At 46.0% G+C, this 12,471-nt stretch overlaps 1 protein-coding gene across 1 annotated transcript in view; it reads left to right on the top strand.

The window, feature by feature from the left end:
• LOC142388281 (nuclear factor NF-kappa-B p100 subunit-like) overlaps positions 1–12,471 on the top strand; it is a 35,422-nt gene that overhangs the window by 11,163 nt on the left and 11,788 nt on the right. The window contains exons 4-11 of the mRNA XM_075473363.1: positions 1,076–1,151; positions 2,616–2,656; positions 6,305–6,403; positions 6,483–6,634; positions 6,804–6,916; positions 8,740–8,898; positions 10,780–10,884; positions 12,021–12,109. Coding sequence (XP_075329478.1) covers positions 1,076–1,151; positions 2,616–2,656; positions 6,305–6,403; positions 6,483–6,634; positions 6,804–6,916; positions 8,740–8,898; positions 10,780–10,884; positions 12,021–12,109 — 834 coding nt within the window. The remainder of the gene's footprint in view (positions 1–1,075; positions 1,152–2,615; positions 2,657–6,304; positions 6,404–6,482; positions 6,635–6,803; positions 6,917–8,739; positions 8,899–10,779; positions 10,885–12,020; positions 12,110–12,471) is intronic.

Here is a 12,471-nt window from a genome sequence, read left to right as displayed (position 1 = left end):
TCCCTTTAAAGAGGCGAACTGTCCCTTTAAAGCGGGGAACTGTCCCTTTAAAGAGGCGAACTGTCCCTTTAAAGAGGTGAACTGTCCCTTTAAAGAGGCGAACTGTCCCTTTAAAGAGGCGAACTGTCCCTTTAAAGAGGCGAACTGTCCCTTTAAGGCTCAGAGTTCAGCTTCCTGTCAGCTTCGGCGTAAAGGCGTCTGACTTCCCGTCTGTGGCGGCCGGCGTGCAGACGGAGGGAAAGTCTGATGGACCGCGGTGGTTCGTTCGTGAACTGATCAGAAACATCAGGAACTGCCTGATCAATCTTCCAATCATATTGATGCCTGACAGTTTCTGATCATTAGCGACTGGTTTACTGAACAAACACATCCGAGTTAGTTAGAAATGTTAAAGCTTTGAGCAGATCATTATTGATCACTGATTGATCACTGATTGATCACTGATTATTGATCATTGATTGATCACTGATTATTGATCACTGATTGATTGATTGATTGATCACTGATTATTGATCACTGATTGATCACTGATTATTGATCACTGATTGATTGATTGATTGATCACTGATTATTGATCACTGATTGATCACTGATTATTGATCACTGATTGATTGATTGATCACTGATTATTGATCGATCACTGATTATTGATCACTGATTGATTGATTGATTGATTGATTGATTGATCACTGATTATTGATCACTGATTGATCACTGATTATTGATCACTGATTGATTGATTGATCACTGATTATTGATCACTGATTGATCACTGATTATTGATCACTGATTGATTGATTGATCACTGATTATTGATCGATCACTGATTATTGATCACTGATTGATTGATCACTGATTATTGATCACTGATTGATTGATTATTGATCACTTATTGATCACTGATTGATTGATTGATTGATCACTGATTGATTGATTGATCACTGATTATTGATCATTGATTGATTGATCACTGATTATTTATCACTGATTATTGATCACTGATTGGTCACTGATTATTGATCACTGATTGGGTTTGAAGGCTCAGAACCTGACGGATGTTCTGTTTGGTTTCCAGCTGCAGCTGAACTTGATGCCGTACGACTACATCCCCCCCGTGGACATAAAGACGGAGCCCTACATACCTGAGACAGGTGAGCGCTCTCACACACACCCTGAGGTCATGATGAGGTCATGATGACATCACTGCGGGTTTAACAGAGTTCAGGGCGCTTGTTCAGAGGTCTTTAGGTCCTTTTTAACCCGTCCAGGGTAGAATGTTCCGGAAACTTCTGGTGTTTGATAAGAAGACGGCGAGCTGCAGACGCATCAGAGCCCGTCGGACTTTGGTTACCAGAAACTGAGACCTCCTCTGTCCAAAGCTAAAGAGCAGCTTCGGAAACCCAGAACTGCACTTTGTAGACCAGCGATACTCACTATTTATTTCACCAGAGCCACGTTGGCAGCAAAATCAAGGGCAGAGCCACTTTTACCACAACATACTGAGTCCCCTTTAGCAAATATGCATTTCCACATATAAAAAAGAAACAACACAGCCAATACATTTTCAATTCAGACCACATTTACCTTAATACTGGGATGAGTCCTCGACTTTCTCCATGTTGTATTTGTAGTTTGTTGTTGTAATCATAGTGAGACATTCAGGATGAGCATGGTTTCTGTGCTGGTTTCTGTGCTGGTTTTTGCCTTTCTTTAGTTAAAAACCGATCCATTGTGCCTGCATCTTGCGCTGGCTAAAGGAGCTAGCGTGCGCTGGCTAAAGGAGCTAGCGTGCGCTGGCTAAAGGAGCTAGCGTGCGCTGGCTAAAGGAGCTAGCGTGCGCTGGCTAAAGGAGCTAGCGTGCGCTGGCTAAAGGAGCTAGCGTGCTCTGGCTAAAGGAGCTAGCATGCTCTGGCTAAAGGAACTAGCGCAGTGTTTCTCAATCCTGGTCCTCAGGTACCACTGCCCTGCATGTTTTCGATGTTTACCTGATTCAAATGATCAACTCAGTGCAGTGGCCTGATCAGGAGCCATTCATTTGAATCAGGTGTGCTGGAGGAGGGAGACATCGAAAACATGCAGGGCAGCGGTACTTGAGGACCAGGATTGAGAAACACTGAGCTAGCGTGCTCTGGCTAAAGGAGCTAGCGTGCGCTGGCTAAAGGAGCTAGCGTGCGCTGGCTAAAGGAGCTAGCGTGCGCTGCGGTCAAGTGTGACGGTGGTTTAAGCGGGCTGCGTTGCCAGGTTTAACATTTCCCCCTTTAGGAAACACCATTAAGCCTTAATTAACACTTAATGACAATACCTACTGCTACAAAAACACAAAATTAATAAAAACACTGTGCAGTATTTGCTGTATGTTATTTGAAAAAAAACATTGTTATTGGTACCATATTGTTATAAGCTGCTATGCGAGTGCGAGCCGCACAATGACTATCTCTGTTCTAGATCTTAATCAGGGGGAAAACCACCTTTTATTGATTTATTACACGTAGAAATTCCTGTAACTGGTGACATAATGATAGTTGGAGGTGAATTTCAGAAAGTGTTAGTCATCGTTGAACTTCAGGGTTTGATGTGAGGGTCTGTGTTAACCTCACCTGTCGCTTGTTTTTCAGCTCATGGCCCTTATATTCAGATCATCGAAGAGCCCAAACAGGTGAGAAGAGTCTTTCCTGAACAAACGTCCTCATCACGTTGTTTTCTGCTGCGCTAAAACACCATGAAAAAGAGCTCCAACAGCACAGATGTTACAGCCTTAAGACGTCTTCTTGTCCATCAGTGTTCAGACCTCACGGCCCGTTAAACTCGTTCGACTCTTATCAGCTTGTTCAAACCAAAGAAAACACAATAAATATCTCAATTAGCCATAAACCGACTCCATGTTTCAACTTCCACCTCTGAGTCAGTTTGGAGAGGACGGAGACTCCAGCTGTTTGTCCAAAATTATCAATTTATTAACAGCTTTCACATCACATTTAACCCGTTCAGCAACCTGGTGGTGATAAGAGAGTTTTTATTTTATTATAACGTTTTTATTTATTTTCTAAATACTAATAAAGAATAGGTGATCTGTTGATCTGAGTTTAGTTGGTTTTAAACTAGTTTCATTGGTACTTTATCAGTCTTTATCTTAAAACTTATCAAGTAAAATTCCTAACACATATTTTCTTAAATAAACAGTAAGACAATAGAAAACTCTGAGTCACGCAAACACGTAAAAACACGTTAAATATTAGTTTCTACTAACAGGATGTGATGTTTTATAGCCTTAAGATGCTGAATTAACATTTTATCTAGAAGAATATTAGCTACATTTTGTCTGTATCCTTAGTTTAATTTTACGGAGATGTTGTTTATATATTTATGTTTATTTTTCTTCTTTCTTTATATGATATTTCGTTGGTACTTTATCACCTGTTAGCTGCTGTTCTGAGTTTAGTCAGTTTTAAACCAGTTTTAATTCGTTTTAAACTCGTTTCATTGGTACTTTATCACCTGTTAGCTTAAAACTTATCAAGTAAAATTCCTAACACATATTTTCTTAAATAAACAGTAAGACAATAAAAACCTATGAAATTATATTTCATTATAATTTAAGCGAATACTATGATGTTACATGGTATGAAAGCACAAAACCAACAATAAGATGGATGTAACGAGATGTATTATAAGTTACATTCATTGTTTTATTCCATCTCAAATCAATAGTTAATAAGTTAGTGCAGTTAAATATTAATCAGCTGCAAGTCTTTGTTTAAAACAGCGTTTTATGGAAAACTAAAACATTTCAGAGCTTAAAGACTTAAAGTAGTTTTTTTTTCCCGTCGAGTTAAAATCAGAAGCTGTGAGCGAGGAAGACTCTGTTCTGCAGGTTGTTCTAAAAAAGGACAAAGAGCAAACATGACCTTTGACCTCAAACGCTCGTCACAGTGGTGATTCCCCTCAGCTTTAACTTCCTGCTTTCCAGGGTTTTCCCAACAGTCATAAAGTCCGATGAGCCCAAACAGGAGTTTCTGAAGGTCATGTGACCTGCGCCAGGGAAGAACCCGGATGTACAAACCTGAAATCCCCAGACATCATAACAAAACAGCTGTCGCATAATAAGATTTTAGTCTAAATATGAGTAAAATGATACAATTAACACAGAATAAATAGATTGTGGCGCCACCGTGTGGCCAAACAGCTTAAAGTTCCAGTTTAATTTAGAACTTCTGAGGAAACACTCATTCAGCCCACATGATCGTCATGTTTTTCATTTGTTTTGGTCAAAAATCCCCAAATATTCAGTCGAAGAGGATCACATGATCAGACGTCAGCTGTTCACATAAAACTGATTCCTGTTGGTTGATGTTTTTTAAAGAAGTTAAACTCTTAAAAAAGTTTTAATCTGAAGCCTGAAACTGGCACCACGATAAGTCAGTCACATTTTATCAGTCCAGCAGCTTTAAGGATAAACATCACAAAGTTTCAAAAGCTGAGAGGACCTGATCACATGACCTCAGGCCCTGATCACATGACCTCAGACCCTGATCACATGACCTCAGACCCTGATCACATGACCTCAGACCCTGATCACATGACCTCAGGCCCTGATCACATGACCTCAGGCTCTGATCACATGACCTCAGGCTCTGATCACATGACCTCAGACCCTGATCACATGACCTCAGACCCTGATCACATGACCTCAGACCCTGATCACATGACCTCAGGCCCTGATCACATGACCTCAGACCCTGATCACATGACCTCAGGCTCTGATCACATGACCTCAGGCCCTGATCACATGACCTCAGGCCCTGATCACATGACCTCAGGCCCTGATCACATGACCTCAGACCCTGATCACATGACCTCAGACCCTGATCACATGACCTCAGGCCCTGATCACATGACCTCAGGCCCTGATCACATGACCTCAGACCCTGATCACATGACCTCAGACCCTGATCACATGACCTCAGACCCTGATCACATGACCTCAGGCCCTGATCACATGACCTCAGGCCCTGATCACATGACCTCAGGCCCTGATCACATGACCTCAGGCTCTGATCACATGACCTCAGGCTCTGATCACATGACCTCAGGCCCTGATCACATGACCTCAGGCCCTGATCACATGACCTCAGGCCCTGATCACATGACCTCAGACCCTGATCACATGACCTCAGACCCTGATCACATGACCTCAGGCTCTGATCACATGACCTCAGGCCCTGATCACATGACCTCAGAGTCTCCCTGAGCTGAGAAGCAGATCTGTGGGGCTCAGACTCAGTTTCCTCTGCATTAAGGTGCAGAAAGCTGTCAGACATCCAACTTTTAACAGAGTCTGAGCAGCTGAGAAACATCTTAAAGAGAAATACAGCTGAGTGTCATCTGCATAGAGGGAGGATCTGTCATCATCTTCCTCCGAACAGAGAACACCTGCTCACTGACTAACTAACCTGCTCACTGACTAACTAACCTGTTCACTGACTAACTAACCTGCTTACTGACGAGCCTGTTCACTGACTAACTAACCTGCTCACTGACTAACTAACCTGCTCACTGACTAACTAACCTGCTCACTGACGAGCCTGTTCACTGACTAACTAACCTGCTCACTGACGAGCCTGTTCACTGACTAACTAACCTGCTCACTGACGAGCCTGTTCACTGACTAACTAACCTGCTCACTGACGAGCCTGTTCACTGACTAACTAACCTGCTCACTAACTAACCTGCTCACTGACTAACTAACCTGCTCACTGACGAGCCTGTTCACTGACTAACTAACCTGCTCACTGACGAGCCTGTTCACTGACTAACTAACCTGCTCACTGACGAGCCTGTTCACTGACTAACTAACCTGCTCACTAACTAACCTGCTCACTGACTAACTAACCTGCTCACTGACTGACGAGCCTGTTCACTGACTAACTAACCTGCTCACTGACTAACTAACCTGCTCACTGACTAACTAACCTGCTCACTGACTAACCTGCTCACTGACTAACTAACCTGCTCACTGACGAGCCTGTTCACTGACTAACTAACCTGCTCACTGACTAACTAACCTGCTCACTGACTAACTAACCTGCTCACTGACGAGCCTGTTCACTGACTAACTAACCTGCTCACTGACTAACTAACCTGCTCACTGACTAACTAACCTGCTCACTGACGAGCCTGTTCACTGACTAACTAACCTGCTCACTAACTAACTAACCTGTTCACTAACTAACCTGCTCACTAACTAACTAACCTGTTCACTAACTAACCTGCTCACTAACTAACCCGTCGCTGTTTTTTCTTCCAGAGGGGCTTTCGCTTCCGTTATGAGTGCGAGGGTCCGTCTCACGGCGGGCTCCCAGGGGCCTCCAGCGAGAAGAACAGGAGGACCTACCCTACGGTGAAGGTGAGCGCCGCCACATCAGGAACTGCTTCTTCTTCTTCTTCTTCTTGTCTGACCACGGCGTGTCACGGTGTGTTTTTAGATCAACAACTACATGGGTCACGCCCGGGTGGAGGTGCAGCTGGTGACCCACACCGACCCGCCCCGGGTCCACGCCCACAGCCTGGTGGGGCGCCACTGCACGGAGAGCGGCACCTGCACGCTGGACATCGGGCCCAACGACCTCACAGCCTCGTCAGTATCCAATCACATCGCTTAGAATTCATTTTAGTTGGTTCCATTCAGCTGAAAATGTGACTTCATGAGAATAAAACTGCAGAAAATAATCTGACTGCTGAAGGTTAAAGCTGTGATGTCACTTCCTGTAGGTTATCTGTTAAATATGTGATGTCACTTCCTGTAGGTTCAGTAACCTGGGGATCCTCCATGTGACCAAGAAAGGTGTTGTAGAGGTGCTGACCAGAAGGCTGCGAGAGGAGAGGAAGAGACAGAAGGGAACACACTGTCACCTGACAGGTACACACATACACACCCTGAACACACACCTGAACACACACACCTGAACACACACACCTGAACACACACACCCTGAACACACACCTGAACACACACCTGAACACACACACCCTGAACACACACCTGAACACACACCTGAACACACACACCTGAACACACACACCCTGAACACACACCTGAACACACACCTGAACACACACACCCTGAACACACACCTGAACACACACCTGAACACACATCTGAACATACACACCTGAACACACACCTAAACACACACACCCTGAACACACACCTGAACACACACCTGAACACACATCTGAACACACACCTGAACATACACACCTGAACACACACCTAAACACACACACCCTGAACACACACCTGAACACACACCTGAACACACACACCCTGAACACACACCTGAACACACACCTGAACACACACACCCTGAACACACACCTGAACACACACCTGAACACACACACCCTGAACACACACCTGAACACACACCTGAACACACACCTGAACACACACCTGAACACACATCTGAACACACACCTGAACATACACACCTGAACACACACCTAAACACACACACCCTGAACACACACCTGAACACACACCTGAACACACACACCCTGAACACACACCTGAACACACACCTGAACACACACACCCTGAACACACCCTGAACACACACCTAAACACACACACCCTGAACACACACCTGAACACACACCTAAACACACACACCCTGAACACACACCTAAACACACACACCCTGAACACACACCTGAACACACACCTGAACACACACACCCTGAACACACACCTGAACACACACCTGAACACACACACCCTGAACACACACCTGAACACACACCTGAACACACACACCTGAACACCTGTGAGAGGAGATGTTCCTGCTCCTCGTCTTTATCAAATCAAATCAAATTTATTTGTAGCACATTTCATGTACAAAACAGTTCAAAGTGCTTCACATAAAATAAAAGCATTGCAGCAGGGAGTGGAAGAAGCATTAAAAATACATAAAAGAATATAAAGAGAAACAAATAAAACTAGAAAGCTGGAAGCAGCTGTATGCGGGACCCAGATGTGCGTGCGTTGGGGCATGCGCTGGACGCCGTTGTCTCGCAGCTCCGCCCACACACGATACCCTCTGCGTACGTACGAGGTCGTCAGGGTGGACGTGTGTGCCAAGTTTCATGACTTTGTGATGATGATAAGGCTTTCAAATCGCAAACGCCATCACACGATTTTCACCGCCTGGCCACGCCCACACCGTTCAGAGTTTGGAAAGGTTGCATAATGAATTTTTCCCTCCATGTCTTAAGAGTAACCTGGCCAAGTTTGAAGTCTGTAGCATTAAATCTGTAGGACGAGTTCGATCATATGCAGGCGTGGAATCGGGCAAAAATGGCACCAAAACGCACTTTCCATCCAAAATGGCCGCCTTCCTGTGGATGTGGGACCATGGCGGCATGAGACTTTTTTTTGTGCGTCTGGGCATGATGAATGAGTGTACCGAATTTTGTCGTCCCACGCCAAACTAACCCCAATGCGGGGACCATTTTTAAGCACCGTAGGGGGCGCTACAGAGTCAATGAGCGACTCCCAAAAATATAAAGCTTAGATTCTTTCATGTCGTCGCCTGGCAGGTGGCGCTCGCAAAATTTCGTGAGTTTTCGCATACCTTTTGCAAAGAATAAGAAAGAAAGAAAGATGGCGGAATAATAATAAACCTTACAGATACAATATGAGTCTATGAGTCTTTACTTCATCTTTGAATCTGATCTCCACAGAAGGTGAAGAAGCCTCCATCCTGAAGGAGGCCAAGGAGCTGGGCAAGGCCATGGACCTGAACATCGTCCGGCTCAGGTTCACCGCCTACCTGCAGGACAGCAACGGCGGCTTCACCAGAGCGCTGAAACCTGTCGTGTCCAACCCCATCTACGACAGCAGTGAGTTTCAGAAACAGAACGACCACCAAACCCAAAGACAGAGCAGAGCTGCTGTTAGCTGTTGTTTAGATCATTCGGCCTCACATGAAGTTTTATTTATAAAGCCCCAAATCACAATCTGATCCACTCCACCATCCTGAGCGTGCACGAGGCGACTGTGTTGTAAGTTTTAGGCCTGAACTTAAAGGTAGAGAGGGGCCTGTTAACTGAAGGCTCTGCCTCCCAAACTGGCAGCTGGTTCCACAGAGAGGGGCCTGATAACTGAAGGCTCTGCCTCCCAAACTGGCAGCTGGTTCCACAGAGAGGGGCCTGATAACTGAAGGCTCTGCCTCCCAAACTGGCAGCTGGTTCCACAGAGAGGGGCCTGATAACTGAAGGCTCTGCCTCCCAAACTGGCAGCTGGTTCCACAGAGAGGGGCCTGATAACTGAAGGCTCTGCCTCCCAAACTGGCAGCTGGTTCCACAGAGAGGGGCCTGATAACTGAAGGCTCTGCCTCCCAAACTGGCAGCTGGTTCCACAGAGAGGGGCCTGATAACTGAAGGCTCTGCCTCCCAAACTGGCAGCTGGTTCCACAGAGAGGGGCCTGATAACTGAAGGCTCTGCCTCCCAAACTGGCAGCTGGTTCCACAGAGAGGGGCCTGATAACTGAAGGCTCTGCCTCCCAAACTGGCAGCTGTTTCCACAGAGAGGGGCCTGATAACTGAAGGCTCTGCCTCCTAAACTGGCAGCTGTTTCCACAGAGAGGGGCCTGATAACTGAAGGCTCTGCCTCCCAAACTGGCAGCTGGTTCCACAGAGAGGGGCCTGATAACTGAAGGCTCTGCCTCCCAAACTGGCAGCTGGTTCCACAGAGAGGGGCCTGTTAACTGAAGGCTCAGCCTCCCAAACTGGCAGCTGGTTCCACAGAGAGGGGCCTGATAACTGAAGGCTCTGCCTCCCAAACTGGCAGCTGGTTCCACAGAGAGGGGCCTGATAACTGAAGGCTCTGCCTCCCAAACTGGCAGCCGGTTCCACAGAGAGGGGCCTGATAACTGAAGGCTCTGCCTCCCAAACTGGCAGGTGGTTCCACAGAGAGGGGCCTGATAACTGAAGGCTCTGCCTCCCAAACTGGCAGCTGGTTCCACAGAGAGGGGCCTGATAACTGAAGGCTCTGCCTCCCAAACTGGCAGCTGGTTCCACAGAGAGGGGCCTGTTAACTGAAGGCTCTGCCTCCCAAACTGGCAGCTGGTTCCACAGAGAGGGGCCTGATAACTGAAGGCTCTGCCTCCCAAACTGGCAGCTGGTTCCTCAGAGAGGGGCCTGATAACTGAAGGCTCTGCCTCCCAAACTGGCAGCTGGTTCCACAGAGAGGGGCCTGATAACTGAAGGCTCTGCCTCCCAAACTGGCAGCTGGTTCCTCAGAGAGGGGCCTGATAACTGAAGGCTCTGCCTCCCAAACTGGCAGCTGGTTCCACAGAGAGGGGCCTGATAACTGAAGGCTCTGCCTCCCAAACTGGCAGCTGGTTCCTCAGAGAGGGGCCTGATAACTGAAGGCTCTGCCTCCCAAACTGGCAGCTGGTTCCACAGAGAGGGGCCTGATAACTGAAGGCTCTGCCTCCCAAACTGGCAGCTGGTTCCTCAGAGAGGGGCCTGATAACTGAAGGCTCTGCCTCCCAAACTGGCAGCTGGTTCCTCAGAGAGGGGCCTGATAACTGAAGGCTCTGCCTCCCAAACTGGCAGCTGGTTCCTCAGAGAGGGGCCTGATAACTGAAGGCTCTGCCTCCCAAACTGGCAGCTGGTTCCACAGAGAGGGGCCTGATAACTGAAGGCTCTGCCTCCCAAACTGGCAGCTGGTTCCTCAGAGAGGGGCCTGATAACTGAAGGCTCTGTTTCCACCCACAGAGTCGCCCAACGCCTCCAACCTGAAGATCTCCCGGATGGATAAGACGAACGGCTCGGTGCTTGGAGGAGACGAGATCTTCCTGCTCTGCGACAAAGTTCAGAAAGGTGAGAACAAGTTCCGTCCGTCAGAGGCTGTGTTCGAAACTACTGTGTTTAATACTACATACTACATACTGCATACTACATACTACATACTACATACTACATACTGCATACTGCATACTACATACTACATACTACATACTGCATACTACATACTACATAGTACATACTGCATACTACATACTACATAGTACATACTGCATACTACATAGTACATAGTACATACTACATACTTCATACTACATACTACATACTACATAGTACATACTACATACTGCATACTGCATACTACATTAGTACATACTACATACTTCCATACTGCATACTACATACTACATACTACATAGTACATAGTACATAGTACATACTACATAGTACATACTTCATACTTCATACTACATACTACATACTACATAGTACATACTACATACTACATACTGCATACTACATAGTACATACTACATTCTGCATATTGCATACTACATACTGCATACTGCATACTACATACTACATACTCATCGATCAGACAGTATGCAGAGCGTTTACCCACAATGCATTGCGCTCCTGCCCGAGCCGAAATCAGCCGGCCTGAAGCTGATTTCTCTTAAGCTCTAAACTCTGTAAACTTTAGCAACATTTGAAACATTTTCAGGAGAGAAAGTAGTCGTTTAGATCCCCAACGTGTTGAAAACCTGACAAAATACCGGCTGTTTACCATTCTGTTCCCACGAATTCGGCGCTACTAAAGCTAGCCGCAGTGAGCTAACGCACTTCCTGTTATTTTCACAAAATAAAATACCCGTTGCCTTTTATCATAGGGAAAGCCATTACCATACAATTGGTGCTTTTGTTTTGAAAACAGGAAGTGAACCTACCCTTGTTGTAGCTAGCTTGAAACTGCCGTTTTGACAGGAAATGACGATCAGCGACGTCACGTTACGTTGCATCTTGGGTAGTTTGAGTATGAGTAGTAACCTCATGATGCATACCCAACATTTAGGAGAATCTAGTATGCATCCGGGAACTTAAAAAAGGTTAAAGTTAGTAGGAGTAGTAGGAGAAGTATGCGGTTTCGAACAGAGCCAGAGTCTGCCCGCTCAGGACTCATTTCCCATCATGCATCTGTGCTGTGCCCTCAGATGATATTGAGATCCGTTTCTACGAGGAGGACGATGAGGGAGGCTGGGAGGCGTTCGGGGACTTCTCGCCCACTGACGTCCACAAACAGGTGAGGAGTGTTAATGTGAGATCGGTGTAAATCCAGATGTTCCAGAGCGTCTGAAAGGAGAAACGAACTCTAATCCTTTCAGACCCAAAGCTGCTGAACGTGTGAACGAGTCACAGCTTCATTTGCATGAAGGAAATAATGTGTTAGCAGCTCATCTGATCTGAGCTCAGGGGGAAATTCCTTCAAACCGGCTGCTGACGTTCATCAGATTAATAATCTGCATCCTGGAAACAGTTTTGTTTGTTTGACTAGTTACTGAGTCTGAGACTAAAGTAATGAGCAGAACCGCAGAACAACACCTAAACGAAATGGAATAAAAGATTTATGAAAAAAAATATTAATATATGATGTTTTTGGGATCA

This window comes from Odontesthes bonariensis, chromosome 2, assembly GCF_027942865.1.
Source record: "Odontesthes bonariensis isolate fOdoBon6 chromosome 2, fOdoBon6.hap1, whole genome shotgun sequence".
Classification (NCBI taxonomy): domain Eukaryota; kingdom Metazoa; phylum Chordata; class Actinopteri; order Atheriniformes; family Atherinopsidae; genus Odontesthes; species Odontesthes bonariensis.
This window is presented reverse-complemented; position numbering and strand designations above follow the sequence as displayed.